The sequence below is a fragment of the Dendrobates tinctorius genome, unplaced genomic scaffold, assembly GCF_039654945.1.
Source record: "Dendrobates tinctorius isolate UK_male_01 unplaced genomic scaffold, ASM3965494v1 ptg000111l, whole genome shotgun sequence".
NCBI lineage: Eukaryota > Metazoa > Chordata > Amphibia > Anura > Dendrobatidae > Dendrobates > Dendrobates tinctorius.
In genome coordinates this window covers 43,708,143-43,729,301 of record NW_027361779.1, presented here as the reverse complement: position 1 = coordinate 43,729,301, position 21,159 = coordinate 43,708,143, and the positions used below count along the sequence as shown (strand labels likewise).

Here is a 21,159-nt window from a genome sequence, read left to right as displayed (position 1 = left end):
GGACCTGGATCCCCTCGATCTGGGCTGTTGAGTACGCATTCTCCCAATGGGTTGGTTCTATATGAGACCTGCGGCTCCCTATCCTCTGAAAAGGGTGGCAAAAAGGTGGTTTGACCTTTTGCTGAGGGAGAAAACCGCTCTTTCCTCCTGTGGAGTCGGAGATAAGTTGATCTGACTTCTCCCCAAATAGACGGCCGCACTGATAAGGCAGGGAAGTCAAGGACTACTTGGAAGTAGAATCGGCCCGCCATGTCCTTAACCATAGAGCTCTTCTGATAGAAATTGCGGTAGTGGCAGCAAGTGCCGAGCAATTGGCCGCATGCAAAGATGCATTGATTACGTTGTCTCCGGCCATCGCGATCTGACTCGCGATCTCCGATATCTCTGCTTAATGATTCTGACCATGAGATCATGGCCTTGGCTACTCAAGTTGATGCGAACGAGGGAGAGCGCTGATCCTGAAGCTTCATATACTGAGCAAGTTAAGCTCTCTGAGGCGATCCGTGCGATCCTTATAGAGGAACCACTAGGTACGGATAAGAGAATTTTAGTGGCTAGGCGTGACACTGGTGGATCCACCATCGGAGATTCCGTCCATTTTTTACGGAGGTCCGGGGCAAATGGATACCTTGCTTCGAGTGCCTTTTGACCAGGATCTTCGCCACGTGAGCCCTCCCAGGCCCTCTCCTCACTGACGATCCTCTTCGGCTTCCCAGCTCAGGTATGTGAGGGGGACCTTGAAAAATAGGATGGTGCAGGCACCCTAGCTCCATCTAACCCCTTCAGGGGGTGAGGAGAGAGACCGTCCGCCGCCTTGCAGCACCGCAGTCTAGGCATGCCGCACGGACTAGTCTTGTGCCTCTGTACAGCCCATGGTTTCAATACCTAGGGGTGGTCAGGGATAAGTCCAGCATCGTGCCCCACGTCGCGGGAGAGGATACGTGGAGAGACACTCGCACGTGCTCGCCCGTTGTTGTTTAGGGAAATTGTACCCTTTCAATAGGATCCGTTGCCCCTGTCATATCTTTATGGAAAAAGACGAAAAAAGTCTGGAACAAAAAACCCAGACGTGTGCCTCCATGGACACTAAGCAAAAAACTGATTTCTGCCCGCAATAGGGGCGAGTGTGTATACGGCGGAGGAGCTAACCTCTTTTTTTCACTTAGTGTCAGCCTCCAAGCGGCAGAAGCATACACCCACAGTATCTGTGTCTCCCAATGAGGCGAAGGAGAAATCGTCATATTCTCACCTTCCGACGTCCCTCGCAGCATCAGCAGGCCTCAGCGATGCTCCCGCCAACTCCCGTTCCCAGCAATGCCTTGCGACAATGACCTTTGATGACGTCGCGGTCATCAAAGGTCATTGTCGCACGACATAGCTGGGAACGGGACTTGCCGGGAGCATCGCGATGATCAGGGACGCTGCATGGGATGTCGGAAGGCGAGAAAAAACACGATTTTTTATTTTTTTTTTATTATTTTTAACATTATATCTTTTTACTACTGATGCCACATAGGCAGCCTCAAGAGTAAAAAGTTGGTCACACTCGTCAAACACTGTTTGACGAGTGTGACCAACCTGGCAATCCGTGTTCCAAGCGATGCAACAGATCATTTGGAAAACGCTAGATTTCTGCAAGCTAATAATGCTTGCAAATCGTTAGTTTTTCCGCGGGAAATAGGCAGAAATTTAAAATGCGGTTTTCTCGTATATTTCCTGCGGAATGGAATTCCGGCGGAAATTTCCATGGGAATTCCACACGTGTGCACATAGCTTAAGAGTACTACAGTAGTTTAGACACCACACCTTCCCAGAAAGATACAATAAAAAGCAACTAAATTGACGTATGTATCGCAAATTGCTATAACTAAAACAGTCATCTACAGGAACAAAAAAAAAAAAGTATCCTGAAATATACAGCACAAACCACATTTTTTTATGACACTTAACAAGTGATTATCTCATCAACAATGGACATTTTAATTAATAGATCTTAGTATATACAGGAATTAAGTTTCACAATTGGATGAGTAAAAAATAAATACTGTATATAATCGAGTATGAGCCGAGTTTTTCAGCACTTTCTTTGTCCTGAAAATGCCCCTCTCAGCTTCTACTCAAGTTATTGTCCCAGAAGACGCCGGGGGAGGAGGAGTGGTGGAGCAGCAGGCCACCGGAGACAAAAGCCGGCGGCTGCAGCCAACTCCTGTGCCCGCTGCTAAAGAGAAATTAATATTCACTCCACTGGTGAATATTCATTTCTCTTACAGCACGCACACAGGAGTTCACTACAGTAGCCGGCTTCCAGCAGCTGCCGGGCTATCACGGGTGCACGCTACTTAAAGGGAACCTGTCACCCCCCCTGGCGGTTTTAAGTAAAAGAGCTACCTTGTGCAGCACTAATGCAGCATTTTGTCAAGGTGGCTCTTTTACTTATCGTCCCTTCCTCCGCAGAAAAACCAAGGTTACTTACCGGTAGCCGGTTTTTCCGGAGCCCATGACGGCACCTGTATATTCCCCCCCTTATCAATCCTTTGGTGTGCACTATAGTTTGGGTGCTTGTTTAGTTACAGTTGTGGCCAAAAGTATTAACACCCCTGCAATTCTGTCGGATAATACTCAGTTACTTCCTGAAAATGATTGCAAACACAAATTCTTTGGTATTATCTTCATTTAATTTGTCTTAAATGAAAAAAAAACAAAAAGAATTGTCCTAAAGCCAAATTGGATATAATTCCACACCAAACATAAAAAGAGGGTGGACAAAAGTATTGGCACTGTTCGAAAAATCATGTGATGCTTCTCTAATTTGTGTAATTAACAGCACCTGTAACTTACCTGTGGCACCTAACAGGTGTTGGCAATAACTAAATCACACTTGCAGCCAGTTGACATGGATTAAAGTTGACTCAACCTCTGTCCTGTGTCCTTGTGTGTACCACATTGAGCATGGAGAAAAGAAAGAAGACCAAAGAACTGTCTGAGGACTTGAGAAACCAAATTGTGAGGAAGCATGAGCAATCTCAAGGCTACAAGTCCATCTCCAAAGACCTGTATGTTCCTGTGTCTACCGTGCGCAGTGTCATCAAGAAGTTTAAAGCCCATGGCACTGTGGCTAACCTCCCTAGATGTGGACGGAAAAGAAAAATTGACAAGAGATTTCAACGCAAGATTGTGCGGATGTTGGATAAAGAACCTCGACTAACATCCAAGCAAGTTCAAGCTGCCCTGCAGTCCGAGGGTGCAACAGTGTCAACCCGTACTATCAGTCGGCGTATGAATGAAAAGGGACTGTATGGTATGAGACCCAGGAAGACCCTACTTCTTACCCCGAGACATAAAAAAGCCAGGCTGGAGTTTGCCAAAACTTACCTGAAAAAGCCTAAAACGTTTTGGAAGAATGTTCTCTGGGTCAGATGAGACAAAAGTAGAGCTTTTTGGGCAAAGGCATCAACATAGAGTTTACAGGAGAAAAAAAAGAGGCATTCAAAGAAAAGAACACGGTCCCTACAGTCAAACCTGGCGGAGGTTCTCTGATGATTTGGGGTTGCTTTGCTGCCTCTGGCACTGCACAGCTTGACCGTGTGCATGGCATTATGAAGTCTGAAGACTACCAACAAATTTTGCAGCATAATGTAGGGCCCAGTGTGAGAAAGCTGGGTCTCCCTCAGAGGTCATGGCTCTTCCAGCAGGAAATGACCCAAAACACACTTCAAAAAGCACTAGAAAATGGTTTGAGAGAAAGCACTGGAGACTTCTAAGGTGGCCAGCAATGAGTCCAGACCTGAATCCCATAGAACACCTGTGGAGAGATCTAAAAATGGCAGTTTGGAGAAGGCACCCTTCAAATATCAGGGACCTGGAGCAGTTTGCCAAAGAAGAATGGTCTAAAATTCCAGCAGAGCATTGTAAGAAACTCATTGATAGTTACCGGAAGCGGTTGGTCGGTGTTATTTTGGCTAAAGGTTGTGCAACCAAGTATTAGGCTGAGGGTGCCAATACTTTTGTCTGGCCCATTTTTGGAGTTGTGTGTGAAATGACCAATGTTTTTCTTTTTTCTTCATTCTCTTTTGTGTTTTTTCATTTAAGACAAATTAAATGAAGATAATACCAAAGAATTTGTGTTTGCAATCATTTTCAGGAAGAAACTGAGTATTATCTGACAGAATTGCAGGGGTGTCAATACTTTTGGCCACAACTGTAAATATAATGTGGTGAGAGTTTTACCATGTGTACTAACCTGGTGGGCCTCATGCTCTGTAAACGAACTGAAGCGAGGGAGAGGTACAGCCCTTTTATCTTTAGTAGGGTTCCTGTCCTGACTGGGCAGATCCCCTCTCTCAGGTGTGCCGTCATGGGCTCCGGAAAAACCATCTCCCATGACGGCACACCTGAGAGACTTTTGTAGAATAAGGCACCTTAGGGAGGGACCACCGCTTGTGGCACCCTTGTACCAAAGGTTTGGTCAGTAGAGGAAGATAGATCAAGTCGGTAGTGCTTAAAAATGTCAAAGGTGAGGACCAAGTAGCGGCTTTACAAATCTGCTCAATCGATACCTCAGCCTTCTCTGCCCAGGAGGTAGCCACGGCTCTGGTGGAGTGAGCCTTGATGCCTTCTGGAACCGGAGCGCCACTTGCAGAGTAAGATAACACAATGGCCTCCCTGATCTATCTGGCAATGGTACTCTTAGCTACCCCGTGCCCTTTTCTACTACCCTGAAAGGCTACAAACAGGGACTGATCTTTCCTCCACTGACCAGTTATTGACATATATTGTAATATGGCCCTCCTTACATCCAATGTATGGAACTTTTGCTCCACCTAGGACTATTACAGAATGAAGGCAAGGAGTCCTATGAAACTTTTCGACCACCTTTGGGAGGTAGGCCGGGTCTGGTCTTAGAATCTCTCGGTCATCCAAGATCTGCGTATATGGAGGGCATATAGATAGAGCTTGCAGGTCGCTCACTCTACGGGCCGATGTTAAGGCTACCAGTAATACAGTTTTAAGTGTGAGTAGTTTTGGTGACAGCTCTTGCAGTGGTTCAAAGGGATCTTTGGTTAAAGCCTCTAAGACTAGAAATCAGGTCCCAGGGTGGTATCTTTGGGATAATGACAGGCCTCGACCTACCACAGGACTTTATGAACCGGGACACCCACCTATTGGATGCTAGGTTGCAGTTATATAGGGCTCCCAGAGCGGAGACTTGGATTTTGAGGAAGTCTAGGAACTTTTTCCACGTTCTACCATAGATTTGGGATGTTATAGGTTTACTACTCTTCAAAAGGGTGGAGACTAACCCTGGTGAGAATCCCTGGCGACTCAGTAGCGCCCTCTCAAATTCCAGGCTACCAGATGGAAGCCCTTCACCTGAGAGTGGACCACTGGTCCCTGGGAGAGCAGGTCTGGAACCTCCGGTAAGATCCATGGATCTGTCACTGACATGAGTCTCAGAAGGGAGAACCAAGGCCTCCTTAGCCAAAACGGAGTATTATTCTCGCTCGATCCTCCCTGATTTTCCGGACTACTACGGGGATCATTGTTATCGGGGGGGGGACACGCAGGCCAGGGAGAACCTCCAAGGTATTTGTAGGGCATCTACTGCGAAGGGATTTTCTTTTGGATTCAGTGAGCAGAACTTCCTGACCATTCTGTTGCGTGAGGTGGCGAACAGGTCTATTTCCGGTTTGCCCCAAGCTTGAACTAATTGTTGGAAAACTTGGGGGTTTAGGGACCATTCCCTCTGTCTTAGGTGCCTGCGACTCAGGAAGTCTGCTTGTGTATTTTCGACACCCCTTATTATGCAGTGCCGTGATGGACAACAGATGTTGTTCTGCTAACTGGAAAAGTAGATTTGATATTTCCATGAGGCCCCGAGATCGCGTTCCCCCCTGGTGGTTGATGTAAGCTACCACTGCACGACTGTCCGTCATGACTCGAGTGTGGCGCACCCGAAGCAAGGGGAGAAAATGTGTCACGGCTTTCTCTACTGCCCATAGTTTTTACATTTGAGCCATGATCCTTTTCTAGCGAGGACAAGGTTCCCTGTATCAAGTGGGATATCAGGTGTGCTCCCCACCGTGTGGCACTTGTGTCGGTTGTAATGATGTCCTCGACTGGTTTCTGCCACAGGACACCGGCTGTTAGATGCTCTTCTACAGTCCACCAGAGTAGGGAATCTCTTACCTCCATGGAGAGACATAGTTCGCCCTCTAAACGCCATTTCAATTGTTTCTGCGCTGACAGAACTTCCCACAGCAGTTGTCTTAAGTGGTACTGTGCCCACACTACCACAGGTATGCATGATGTCAACGAGCCTAAAAGGGACATTGCGTTCTTCAGTGTCATAGCTGGCCTTTGTATTGCAGTGCGAGCTAGGCCCCTTATCTTGGTCACTTTGTTCTCTGGTAGGAGGCAGCGCTGTCGCTTGGAGTTCAGTATTAACCCTAAGAAGGACCGCACCTTTACTGGTGTTAATCTACACTTGGGGACATTTACTAACCATTTTATCCCTATTAAAGTGGATGTCACTTACTTCACTTGGTGTGTGCAATGGGTCTCCGACCTCCCTACGACAAGAAAGTCGTCCAGGTATGGGACGATCACTATGTCCCGGGAACGAAGAAATGACATCACTTCGGCCATCACCTTAGTGAACACTCTGGGGGCTGTAGACAGGCCGAATGGAAGGGCTGCGTATTGGTAGTGTTTGACCTGACATTGGACATAGAGCGCCAATCTCAAGTACTTTTGATACTTCCAATGGATTGGGATATGATAGTAGGCATCTTTTAAGTCTATCACTGCCATGAGGCAGTGCTGGAACAGGATTTTTGTGGCCGTATTGACTCCATATTGAAGGAGCAATTGTCTACCCACTGATTGAGCTTCCTCAGATTGACTATGGTCCTCCAAGAGCCGTCTGGTTTTTGTATTAAAAAGAGGGGGGAATAAAACCCCTTTACTTCTTCTTGAACTGGGACTTCCTGTAGGGCTTGTTTTTGCACTAGTCCCAAGACTTCCGTCTCGAGGGCCAGTTGTTGCTCTTGGGCTTTCCTTCGGGGTGTCATTATAAAGGTTCGCCTGGGCAGACGGGTGAATTTTATTTTTAAACCGTCCTTGATTATGCTTAGGACCCATGTACTGGGGGAGATATTTGCCCAGGCGGAAAGGAAGAGAGAAAGCCTTACCCCTACCTCCAACCTGATGTCATTGGGGAGATTTTTTGGAGGAAGTAGAGGGCCCTTTTAACATATAGCCCAAACCTCTCCTTTCTTTAAAGTCCCAATTTTTCCCCATCTCCTGGGGGATGACCCCTGTTAAATCTTCTCCTCTGTAAGGGCTGCTTTTTGGGTTCTCCTGGGAATAGTGGAAAACCTTTCTTCCTATCCCCCGCATACTCCAAAATTTCCTCTAGTTTCTTCCCCAAGAGGAATTGGCCGTCACAATGAATGGAACACAGTATGTTTCGATGGCAAATCCCCCGGATACCCTTTAAGCTACAGGGCTCGTCATGCCGCATTTGACAAGCTTGCCGCTCTAGCTGTTAATCTCGTGGGATCTGCTGAGGTATCCGCTAGGAAAGCCGCTGCTCCATGTACCAGTGTCAGATTAGACAGTTTTTCATCCCTAGGAACTTTATCCCTGATCTGGTCCTCTATTTGTTGTAGCCAGATCATGAGGGCACGAGCGGTACAAGTGCCAGCTACTGCCAGCTTTAATCCACCTGCTGATGCTTCCCAGATGTTTCAGGAAACCATCTGCTTTTTCATCAAGCGGGTTTTTCAGTACGCCAGAGTCCTCTAATGGTAGAGATACCTTTTTTGAGGATTTAGCTACGGCATCATCAATCTTTGGGACTTTTTCCCCAAATTTCTGAGTCTTTTTGTTCAAATGGGTACCTCCTTTTCAATGTAGAAGGTAAGGCACCCGACCTCTCAGGTTTTTTCCATTCCCTGTCAATTAAGGCCTTTATCTTATCATTTACAGGGAAGGTGCGTTTTTTTTCCTTTCCTCCAGTCCTCCAAACATAACATCCTCCAATGATTTAGGAGTCTTTTCCGCTTTAAAGGCCCATTGTAGACCTGATAGATTTGACCAGCTTTTCCACGTCCTCTGTTGGGAAACACGGACGGCCTTCTATATCGCTGCCCGAAGAGCATTCTAAGGACTGAGTAGAGGAAGAGGAGGTGGAAGGGGACAGGGATCTTTCCCGACCTCTCTGCACTAGCGAGGCCTCTGAATCAAAATCCCTTTTGCGGCTTCTTTTATCTGTCTCTTTAAGGGCTGCCTTTAGGGAGACTTTCACCTCCTCTTGGCATTATAGCCCTAAGGCTAGTCACCAAATCAGGGGTTTCACCCAGTATGGTTTTGTTTATACAGTCAGCGCAGAGATCTTTCTGCCACTGATCTGCCAGCGGGTCTCTGCATAGGGCGCATTCTCTATTCTTTGTTTTGCCGCTTGACTTCCTCGACCCCTAGTGATCAAAAAGAAAATTGGAACCCTGTTACCATAAGGATGACATTCACGTAGATCACTCAAAACCGCTGTCAATCAAGGGTACCGATCTCGAAGGCTCCTTAGATGCACTTGTGACGTTGTTTCTGGATGTCTCAGAGTCATGCCGGTTGTGTTTACGACTGCCACTCCCACCACTCGAGTGACTGCTCCTGGTATGCTGGCAGCTCGGCAAGGCATCTGGAGAGAGTTCCTGCTGCTGCTGCTCTTCTTGCCCCACTTCCATTGTTAAGTATTGGGCATGAGTGCGTCTTCTGTGGTCATCCCTCTTTTTAAGAGGGATCCACTGCACTCTCCGCCTCCTCCGGTGCCCATTGACAGCCCCTCTCCCCCCCCTGCCACGCCGCCGGGATTATCTTTTGCCGGCGTTTTTATCATGGGCGCCACCATCTTGGATCCGGCGCCGCCCCCGACGTTACGCCGGTACGCCCATTCCCAGCATGCCCTGCGCTTGACGTCAGAGGGACGCGACCCGGAAGTGGCCGCCCCTCCTGGACATCAGCAGAGGGCGGCACGGCAGCCACGGAAGAGCCCCGACCGTGCTGCGCTGACACCCGCTCGGACGCTGAGCCCCCGGGGGAACCCTCGGACGGCGCTTCCACCCCCAACGCCCAGTGCACAGGCTCTGCCTGATCTTCCACGCTGGCACGGGGGTGGGCAGGTACAGACATCTTGACACACCGTCTTCAGCACACGGGTCCCTGTCAGGACAGGAAAATCAACTGAAGCGAGGGAGAGGTACCGCCCTTTTATCTTCAGTAGGGTTCCTGTCCTGACTGTGCGGATCCCCTCTCTCAGGTGTGCTTTTATGGGAGAAGGGAAAATAATAGTTTTTAAAAGTTGTCACACATACCTGTTTCTTGACCGGGGGGGGCAGGTCTTTCCCCCTCTGACACAGACGCCTCACATCCGCCACTCATTTCTTCCTGCCTTGTTTGGTCCGCCCCCTCATGAAGAATAAGCGTATACAGATATTACAGAACAGGATCACAGCTGGTTCTGGGAGATTAAAAACCTGGTTTTGAGGAATCAGTCAACAGAGAAATAAAAAAAAAATGCTATTTAACCCCATCTGCAGGTTATCAGCGTTAATGACCTGCCCAGTGCCCACACTAAACTGAACACTGTGAAAAATAAAATGAAGTTCATTCCCCCAGCAGCATTTGGGTTTCAGTCACCGCTCTGAGCATACAGAGCACTGGCGGTAACCAAGCCCCCAGCACTGACAGCTGTCCCCAATGCAGATCCCTTGTCAGTCAGTGGAGAGCAGTTTCAGTGTGATTTTTTCCTGGTGACAGATTGTCTTTAAAGCAGGCAAATAAATATGTTTCCTTCCAGAAACCAGCAGCTGCAATCTCCTGCTGTAATGTCTGTATATTCTCTTTTGCTTCCTCCTCTGCCCAGGAGCAGTGGTATGATCAGACCATGTCCCCGTACAGTGAGACACAGAAATTACACAGAACACAGCAGGAGAACATTTATAACTTTAAAAAAGTTTCTCTGCGGAGATAAACACATTCAATTGTGAAACTTATTTTGATTCCAAGATCTGTTGATTAAAGTGAACCTTGTTCCCCCATTAAATTGAAAAAAAAAAAAATCTGATGCAAATTAGGCATCAAAATCATACTGACCTGAATAATCACATATCCAGGTAATTTCCAGGTAATTTTTAACATACAATGAAAACCGTAAAAACAAAGTATAAGTGGCAGAAATCACTTTTTTCATTCACCACTTTATCCCCATTTGGAATTTTTTTCCAATTTTTCAGTAAATTGGATGGCAAAATGAATTGTGCCAGTGAAAACTACAACTTGTTCTGCAAATAAGCTGCCCCATACGACTATTTCAATTTTTAAAAGAAAATTTAAAAAAAACTCTCTTGGTAGAGAAAAATGCAAACATAAAAGTGAAAAATGGCTGCAGAGACAGGGTTAAGCTTAATCATCAAGGCCACTAAAAGGAACTTACAACCAAGAAAGTAACAACACTTACTTAAACTTCAGGGTCCCTGCATCCCAAAGCCAGAAGCAAATTGTCCCATCTGCTCCAGTTGAGGAGAGGTATCTCTTAGATCCACTGCACAAGGGGGAGAACTGCAAATTAAAAAAAAAAAAAAAAAAAACAAAACACAAAACTGAAAAACAAAAACCTAAACACAAGCTGCAGCTCCCCATTGGACCTGAGGTCTGCTAGATAAACCTTTGACTTGCATACGTACAGCATCTTCCTCTACCTCAACAACAGACCTAACATTTCAACCCTTCCAAATGTTGATGCCATGTTTTTTTTTTTTTGTTTTTTTTTAAACAGTTTTAACTTACAAAATTGGCACACACAGTTTTAACATACAGATTTGAGACATACCTCTTATATACAACCCAACCCCCCCAATTAGTTGATGCCATGTTTTACCCTAGCAATATATTACCTGTAGTGATGTGATGGATGCACTGTGTCCCTGTAGAATGGCCAGTGGTGCACACGTCCTTAAGCACCATATTCTGATCATTTTGTCACAGCTCCCAGCAGCAATCATGGTGTTTTCATAGTTAACAGCCATGTCGGATATTTCTGCAGCATGTCCTCTTAGTGTGGCAAGAAGACGGCCATCATCTGTTGCCCATATTTTCACAAGGCAGTCATCAGAGCCCTGTAACATTGGATAGCAAACCAAATCAGAAGCGGTGCAATTTTTTTTTTTTTTTCAGTGATGCTTTATGCCAAGCAAGTTATCACTACTGGAAACATATCAGGCATGCAACCTACACCCAAACATAAGTAACTAAAAAAAAAAAAAAATTAGAATCAACTTACTGTAAATATCCTTCTACCCGTCCGATCAAACGTTACACAGTAAACAGAGGACAGATGACCTAGGATCCGCTTGTGCATCTTCATGTGCTGATAGACAGCAGTCGGAACTAATGACTGAAACTTGTATTTTCCATTTAGTTTTCTTGCAAAAAGTGTACATGCTGTAATATAAAAATATTCACAAATATGTTAATTGTAAAGACTAAGATGCAAATCTAAATTTACACTTTCAACAAGGCACAAAGAAACCATAACAAATGTATATACTTGTCTGTATATGTAGCCGTATAGCAAAGTGACCTGATCACAATAATAACATGCATCCATCATTTTTCAGGCACGATGACCACAATTCATCATTTACGGGGGTTTAAGTCACTTTCCTTTTATCCTTTGGGATTAGTTGCGGGTTTTGGCACCAAATACATAAAAAAAAAAATCAAAATATTTCAACTTGAACTGTATATGCGACCCAATGTCAAAAGTTGCACAAATTGCAATAAAAATGATGGCGTTTCTGAAAATACACCAGGTGGGACTGGAGTTGAACTGAGTCAAATATTAATTTTTTTTTTTTAAAAGTTGCAATTAATCAGGCGAAAAAAAGTCGCTAAACTCCGGTCACAAAGGGGAAAACAAAAGGAAAAAAAAAAAAAAAACAACAATATACTGTATATACTCGTGTGTAAGCCGACCCCGAGTATAAGCCGACCCCCCCTAATTTTTCCACAAAAACTGGGAAAACTTATTGACTCGCGTATAAGCCTAGGGTGGGAAATGCAGCAGCTACTGGTAAATTTCAAAAATAAAAATAGATACCAATAAAAGTAAAATTGAGACAACAGTAGGTTAAATGTTTTTGAATAACCATATTGAATCAGGAGCCCCATATAATGCTTCATACAGTTCATGATGGGCCCGATAAGATGCTCCATACAAAATACACATCATATAATGCTGCACAAAGGTTAATTATGGCCCCATAAGTTGCTCCATAGAATATTATGCCCCATAAAATGCTCCATAGATTATGCCCCATAAGATGCTCCATAGACTAGGCCCCATATGCTGCCCCATAAGATGCTCCACAGATTATGCACCTATATATGCTGCCCCATAAGATGCTCCATAGATTATGCCCCATATGCTGCCCCATAAGATGCTCCATAGAATAAAAAAAAAAAAAAAAAGACATCCTTACCTCTCGTCGCTGGGGGCCAGGTGCCGGTGTCCTGAGCAGGCGGGGACACCGATGCGCCATGTCATGGGGGCCAGGTGCCGGTGTCGCCGCTGGCTCTGGGCCCCGACACCCGAGATATTCACCTGTCCCCGGTCCACCGCTGCGCAACGCTCTGTCTGCCTGGTCCTCTGTCAGTGACATTCAGGCAGCAGAGGGCACACACTAACTACGTCATTGCGCCCTCTGCTGTTATGATTGGGTCACAGAGGAGGAGAGCAAGCCCAAGCTAAGCCACAGAAAACCAGAGAGGTTGGTAACTAAGCGGATTGCAGACCCCTGATCCAATCCACACAACTAGCAGTAGCCGTGGAGCGTGCCTACGATGATCCTAGATGCCTCAGCACAACCGGAGAGCTAACTAAGCCTAAAGCAAGAAAGGGGAAGTCTAAACTGCCCCAGAGCAGACCCCAAAGGAATAGATAGCCCCCAAACATATTGTGAGACAAGATGAAAACACAAACGCAGGCAGGAAAATAGACTGAGCAAACGTTGGGACCCACACTGACTAGACAGGAAAGGAAGGGAAAGACACTGTCTGCAATCACGCAAAAAACCCTGCAAAAAAGTCCAACACGTCTGATGCAAAGAATACTGAAGTCACACGACTTCGCCCACTATATCAGCACTCTGGTATATTCTGAAAGCAGAGCAAAAAGAGGCCAATCTAATAAGGGACAAAAACAAACTGGCACAAGCAGCAACATATGGATGGTGATTCAGCAAAGCCCCAGCCGGAGCTGGCTGACCCACACAAAACTGAAATAGACAAAACTAGATCAAATGTAAACAGAATAGCAAATGAACACTTAGCTGAACATGCAGGGACTGAGCTGGAAACTAAGACCTCAGGAGGCAGGAAGAAAATCAGCAGGGATAGAGGGAGTCGGCTGTCTTAAATCCCAGTCTGAAACCCCAGATCTCCAATCGTCGTCCTCATTATCAGGTGGCAAGCCTCTGTTAAACAGATCGGCTCCATTACCTCCAGTAACCACCAGAGGGAGCCCAGAAAGAGAACTCGCAACCCCTCTGTCAATTTGACCAGCTCCACTACCTTCAGTAGTAACCAGAGGTAGGTCAGAAAGCGAATTCACAACACTCTGCTGCCTGAACGTCACTGACAGAGGACCCGGCAGACAGAGAATATACTACCCTGTTATGAGCTCATTTTCTGCTCCACCAGCTGGGAGTTCTCCTTCCGTTCTCCCTCTGGTAATGACAGGAGGTAGTGAGGTTAGTTTAATTGGTAATGGTCTGCCACCTGACGAGGAGGATAGTGATTGGATCTCTGGAGTATCAGACTGGATATAAGACAGCCAACGCCCTATCCTGTTGCTGGTGATTCAGTCTGTTTCCCAGGTCTTGGACTTCAGCTCTGCTCCAGTCATCTCAAGTTAAGTTTGTTTTTTGCTAATGTTCACACTTGCTCTTGTTGGTCAACTCAGTTTTTGTGTGGTCAGCCAGCCCGGCTGGGCTGTGCTGAATTTCCACTCTTATTTATCTGTATTTGCCAATTTGTCTTTTTGTCCTTTATTAGATTGGCCTCTTTTTGCTCTTTCTCAGAATATTCCAGAGTGCTGATATAGTGGGAGAAGTCTAGCGACTTCAGGGTTAATTTTATCAGAAGCGTTGGACATTATTTTTGGTAGGGTTTTTTGGCAGATTGCAGACAGTATCTTCCTTTCAAGTTAGTTTGGCCCCATCGTTTGCTCAGCCTATTTTTCTGTTTTTGTTTGCGTTTTCATCTTGCTTCACCGTCAATACATGTGGGGGGCTGTCTTTCCTTTGGGGTCTGCTCTGGGGAGTTAGTTTTCCTCTTTTCTTACTTTAGGCTTATTTAGCTCTCCAGTTGTGACAAGGCGTCAAGGACCACCGTAGGCACGCTCCACGACTGCTTCTAGTGGTGTGTTAAGATCAGGGCTCTGCAGTCTGCATAGTTACCAACCTCTCTGGTTTTCTGAGACTTAGCGTGTGTTGCTTTTTTCCTCCTCGGTGACCCATTCATAACACTACCCCCCCCCTGCTTCACTCCGGCAGCTATTCCTTCAGCGGTCACGTGGTACCGCTCATTAAAGTCATGAATATGTGCATATTCATGACTTTAATGAGCAGTACCACATGACTGCTGAAGGAAAGCGCCTGAAACCAAAGGAGAAGGGGGGGGGGGGGGGCTGCAGAGACGTGCCCGGGCGGTAAGTATGATCTGACAACCCCGCCGACCCCCTGGCGTAAATGACTTGTGTATAAGCTGAGGGGGGTACTTAAATCCCCCCAAAAATGGGCTGAAAATCTCGGCTTATACGCGAGTATAAAATGGATTTAAAAAGGCTTGAATAGAATAAACTGGTTGCAAAACAAACAAAAATTAAACCACACACAACACAGGAGGAAAGGCAATGATGTATTGGGGGATCATCCCAATGTACTGCTATGCACGTTATGCTTTTTGATGACATGTATACAAGCAATCAGTATATTTTAACCCCTTAACGACCGCAGATACGCCTTTTAACGGCGGTAGTTAAGGGTACTTAAACCAGAGCGCCGTTAATTCACGGAGCTGTGGAGAAAGTGAATAGCCCCCCCAACGTCGGATTTTCTCCGGGGTCTCGGCTGCCGGGGGTTGGTTTTTACTGACCCCGTTTTTGCGATTGCCGTTATTAACCCTATAACGGCGATTGCAAAAATAGCCACAATTTTGCATTTAATCGCACATCAGAGGAGAGATACATAGGGTTCCCGATCCCCCCCCCCCCGGTGGTCCTGGGTCCCTCCTGACTCCTCTGGTGGGTGCCGCCATCTTGGATCCGGAAGAAAATGGCGAGCGCATAGGCAGTGTGCCCGCCGCGAATCTGCCGGCTGGTAGATTCCATTCATTCATTTTGATCACTGTGATAAACTATCAGGCTATGTGCACACGTTGCGGAATTGCCGCAGAAATTTCCACGGGAATTCCGGAATTCCATTCTGCGTGAAATATGTGAGAAAACCGCATTTTAATTCCCGCCTATTTTCCACGGAAAAACTAGCGATTTGCAAGCTTAATTAGCTTGAAGAATGCTAGCGTTTTCCAAGCGATCTGTAGCATCGCTTGGAAAACTGATTGACAGGTTGGTCACACTCATCAAACAGTGTTTTTGAGGCTGCCTATGCAGCATCGGTAGTAAAAAGATATGTTAAAAATAAATCGTGTTTTTCTCACTTTCCGTTGTCCTGCGCAGCGTTCCCGATCATCGCGATGTTCCCGGCAGGTCCCGTTCCCAGTGATGCATTGCAACAATGACCTTTGCGACCTTTGATGACATCGTGGTCTCGCGAGACCGCTACGGTATAGCGAGACCACGACATCAAAGGTCATTGTCGCAATGCATCACTGGGAACGGGACCTGCCGGGAGCATCGATGAGGCCTGGTGACGCTGCGAGGGACATCGGAAGGTGAGAATATGACGATTTTCTTATTTTAATTCTATTTTTTACAGGGATATGGTACCCAGAGCCTGTAGGAGAATCTCCCCTCCTCCAGGCCGTGGGTACCACCCGCAAATGTTCTGCTTACTTTTCGCATGGTGGGCATAGCCACATGCGGAAACTAAGCAGAACAATGCATTCCTATGTATGCGGATTTTCTCGCGATTCCGCACAAAGAATGAACATGCTGCGTATTTTTCAGTTATGCAATTCCGCCGCGTAAAAATCCGCAGCGTTAGCACAGCATGTGCGGAATCCCATAGGATTGCATGGGATGCTTTTTTTCGCATTTTCACGGCAAAATCGCGCATTTAAAATCGCTGCGAAAATGGAAAAAAAAAACCAAGTGTGAACACAGCCTCACAGTGATCAAAATTTAAAAAAAAAAAAACGTAAATAATCCCCCGTTTATCTCCCCCTTAGTTAGGCAAACAATGAAATAAAGAAAATGTTTTCGTCATTTTTCCATTAGGGCTAGGGCTGGGGTTAGGGCGAGAATTATAGGGTTAGGGTTCGGGATTAGGGTTGGGATTAGGGTTAGGGTTGGAGCAAGAATTGAGGGGTTTCCACTATTTACCAACTTTGGGGGTCTAATGTCTCCTGTTACCCTTAGGAACACAAAAATTGGGGGCTAAAAAGAAAAAAAAAAAAAAAAATCACTTTTGTGGGAAAATAAAAGATTTTTATTTTCATGGCTCTGCGTTTTCAACTTCTGTGAAGCACTTGGGGCTTCAAAGTGATCACCACACATCTAGATAAGCTTCTTGGGGGGTCTACTTTCCAAAATGGAGTCACTTGTGCAGGGTTTATACTGTTTAGGCACATCAGGGGCTCTGCAAAGGCAACATGACGCCCACAGAACATTCCATCAAAGTCTGCATTCCATAATGGCGCTCCTTCCCTTCTGAGCTCTCCCATGCGCCCAAACAGTGGTTCCCCCCACATATCAGGTATCAGCACTCTCAGGACAAATTGCACAACAACTTTTATGGTCCAATTTCTCCTGTTACCCTTGGGAAAATAAAAAATAGCGGGCTAAAAAAAATCATTGAGGAAAAAAAATGATTTTTTTATTTTTACGGCTCTGCGTTATAAACTATAAAGGCTAAAACTTGACCAGTGATTCTCATTTTTCCAATAAAACCTTTTTTTTTTTTTTTAGGGACCACCTCACTTTTGAAGTCACTTTGGGGGAATAGATGACAGAAAATACCCAGAAGTGACACCATTCCAAAAATGCACCCCTCAAGGTGTTCAAAACGACGTTCAAAAACTTTATTAACCCTTTAGGTGCTTCACATGAATTGAAACAATGTAGAAGGAAAAAAAACAAACTTTTTTTCCCAAAAATTTTACTTCGGACACAATTTTTTTTTTTTATTTTGTCAAAGGTATCAGGAGAAAATGAACCACAATTTTTGCTGTGAATTTTCTCCTGAGTACACCGATACCCTATGTGTGGAGGAAGACCACTCTTTAGGCACACGGCAGAGCTCGGAAGGGAAGGAGCACCATTTGAGGTTTTGAATGTAAAATTTGCTGGAATCGAGAGTGGACACCATGTCGCATTTGGACACTCCCCAAGTAACTTATCTAGATGTGTGTTGAGCACTTTGAACCCCCAAGTGCTTAACAGAAGATAACAGAGCTGTGAAAAAGTCATTTGCTCCACACAAATTATCTTTTCACCCCCAAATTTTTTATTTTCCAAAAGGTTAACAGGAGAAATTGGACCCCAAAAGTTGTGCAATTAGTCATGAGTATGCTGATACCCCATATGTGGGGGTAAACCACTGTTTGGGTGCATGGCAGAGCTCAGAAGGGAAGGAGCACCATTTGAGTTTTTCAACGCAAAATTGGCTGGAACTGAGATTGGACGCCATGTTGCATTTGGAGAGTCCCTGATGTACCTATACAGTGGAAACCCCCCCCCCACATGTGGCCCCATTTTTGGAAACTAGACCCTCCCTCAGGGAATGTATTTAGACGCATGGTAAGCACCTTGAACTCCCAAGATGCTTCACAAAAGTTTATTAACGTAGACCAGTGAAAATTAAAAATCACATTTATTCCTCAAAAATCATCTTTTAGCACCATTTTTTATTTTAACAATGGTAGCAGGAGAAAATGGACCCCAAAAACTGTTGTGTAGTTTCTCCTGAGTTCGGAGATACTCCATGTGTGGAGGAAGACCGCTGTTTGGGCACACAGCAGGACCCGGAAGGGAAGGAGAAAGGTTTGGGTTTTTTAACACAAAATTGGCTGGAATCTTGAGCGGATGCCATGTTACTTTTGGAGGGCCCCTGATGTGCCTAAACAGTGGAAACCCTCCACAAGTGATAGAATTTTGGAAACTAGACCCCTCAAGGAACTTCTCTAGATGTGTAGTGAGCATCTTAAACCACCAGGTGCTTTACATTAGTTTATAACAGAGCTAACAAAAAAAAAAAAAAAAAAAACATTTTTTCCTGGAAAAAAAAAAAATTTTAGCCCTAATTTTTTTTATTTTCTCAAGGGGAACTTGAGAAAATGGACCCAAGAATTTGTTGTGCAATTTCTCCCGAGTGTGGCAATATCCCATGTGTGGGTGAAAACTACTTTTGAGGCACAGTGCAACAAAAGAGAAGGAGCGCCATATTATAGTGCAGATTTTACTATTATAGTTTGAGGGTGCCAAGACCCACTGGGAGAGTCCCTGAGGTACCAGAACAGTAGAACGCCCCCATGAGTGACCCCAGATTACAAACTTCACCTCTTATTGAATTACAAGCCGACCGGAGTAAAAGCCGAGGCCCCTAATTTCGCCACAAAAAACTGGGAAAACTTATTGACTCGAGTGGGTGGGAAATGCAGTAGCTACTGGTAAATTTCAAAATAGAGATTTTTGTGTACGCACCGTAAAATCCTTTTCTCCGAGCCACTCATTAGGGGACACAGGACCGTGGGTGTATGCTGCTGCCACTAGGAGGCTGACACTAAGTGAATTCAAAAAGAGTTAGCTCCTCCTCTGCATTATACACCACCCACTGGCTCCTGATAGAACCAGTTCAGTGTCCAAGCAGTAGGAGAATGAGAACATTAACAGTAGGTACAACATGTCAACAAGAAATCATAATAGGCAATGAGCCATAAAGGGTGGGTGCTGTGTCCCCCAATGAGTGGCCCGGAGAAAAGGATTTTACGGTGAGTACACAATAATCCCTATTTAACCTTCGCCACATTGAGGACACAGGACCGTGGGACGTCCCAAAGCAGTCCCTGGGTGGGAATAACATCACAGAGTAAACTCCCAACACCTTCTGTCTAAAGGTGCGCTACCGCTAACTGCAAAATTCGTCTACCCAGGCCTGCATCTGCTGATGCCCGAGTATGGACATTACAATGCTTGGAAAAAGTGTGCAGGCTAGACCAGGTCGCCGCTTTGCAAACCTGCTCCGGACGCCTGATGCCGAAAGGCCCATGAAGCACCTACCGGCCGAGTGGAGTGTGCTTTGACCCTTGCTGGAATAGGCTTGCCTCTGATGCGGTAAGCTTTTTGAATAGTTGACCGAATCCATCTGGCTATTGTCGACTTGGAAACGGCCAATCCCTTCCAGTGCCCCTCCGGGAGCACGAACAGAGCGTTCTTCTGACGAAAAGATGCCGTCCTTGACACGTACCTTCTGAGAGCTCTCACAAGATCCAAAGAGTGAAGAGCTTTCTCCACCCGGTGCACGACAAAACGAGGGCAGGATGATATCCTCATTAAGGTGGAAGGAAGATACCACCTTAGGAAGGGCGGGGACGGAATGAGGACCACCTTGTCACGGTGGAAAATCAGAAATGGAGCTCGGCAGGAAAGAGCAGCCAACTCCAAGACCCTTCTGATCGAAGTAATCGCAACTAGGAAGGAGACCTTTCATGAGAGCTGGAAAAGAGAGGCATCATGAAACAGTTCAAAGGGAGATTCTTATAGGACACCTAGGACCAAGTTAAGGTCCCAGGCGTCTAAGGGCACTCTGTAGGGAGGTACCACATGGGAAATTCCCTGAAAGAACGCTCTCACCTGGGGCTTGGAAGCCATCTTACGCTTGAACAAAACAGACAAGGCCGAGACCTGCCCTTTGAGGGAGCTCGGAGCTAGGTCCAAATCCAGACCAGAATCATGCCCAGGAAGGAAATCTGCTGCGTTGGGATGAGAAGATTTGTTCGAGTTGACTAACCAACCTAGCTGAGAAAGAGTATCCAATGAAATGCAGACTGATTCCGCGCAGGTTTGGAAGGACGGTCCTTTGATCAGTAGGTCGTCTAGATAAGGGACAACAACTAGGCCCCGAGAGCGTAGAATGGACATGACGGCCGCCATGACCTTTGTGAATACTCTGGGGTTGGTGGCGAGGCCGAATGGCAAGGCCGTGAACTGAAAATGTTCACCGAGAACGGCAAAACGAAGAAACCTTTGGTGAGAAAGGAAGATTGGGATGTGAAGATATGTATCCCGAACATCGATGGTGGCTAGAAATGACGGAACCGAGAGACTCCATCCTGAAATGCCGGACTTTGACAAATTTGTTTAGCAGCTTTAGATCCAGGATGGGTCTGACTGTACCATCCTTTTTTGGGACCACGAACAGATTTGAATAGAAACCCTCAAACTTTTCATTGTCCAGGACCGAGGTAATGACTCAGTTTTGGTTTTGAAGAAAGATTGAGCCTTTTTTCCCCACTTTGGGAGGATGGGAGGCAAAAAAACGGGTTGGAGGGAGAAAGGCAAATTCTATTTTGTATGCGGAGGGCATCAGATCCCTGACCCATTTGTCGTGAACGACGGCGAGCCAGGCATGACGAAACAGGAGTAGGCAGCCGCCTACTCTGCTGGTATCGACTGGAGAGGGTTGAGAGTCATTTAGGCAAGGATCTTTGGGGTCTGGAACCCCTAGATCTGGTCTGTATGGGGCAAGTATTCCATCACTTGTTGAGTTTGTACAAAGCCTGTGGACTCCTATCCCTGTGAGCGGGGCCATGCCGACCCTAGGAGACTGGACTTAGAGGACCACCCAATATTGCGGTGAAAGGACCGAAGTCGTGTCTGCAGCTGTCGCCAGATAGGGTCGTCTAACTCTCTGCTGGGGAAGG

General features: G+C 46.0%; 1 protein-coding gene across 2 annotated transcripts in view; it reads right to left on the bottom strand.

Annotated features, from left to right (window-relative positions):
• The window catches only part of PHIP (PHIP subunit of CUL4-Ring ligase complex), a 412,470-nt gene that overhangs the window by 318,142 nt on the left and 73,169 nt on the right, over positions 1-21,159 (bottom strand). For both annotated transcript variants that reach the window (XM_073589700.1, XM_073589702.1), the window contains exons 7-9: positions 11,339-11,499; positions 10,953-11,174; positions 10,517-10,617 (exon numbers count right to left, since the gene is read on the bottom strand). In XM_073589700.1, coding sequence (XP_073445801.1) covers positions 10,517-10,617; positions 10,953-11,174; positions 11,339-11,499 — 484 coding nt within the window. The remainder of the gene's footprint in view (positions 1-10,516; positions 10,618-10,952; positions 11,175-11,338; positions 11,500-21,159) is intronic.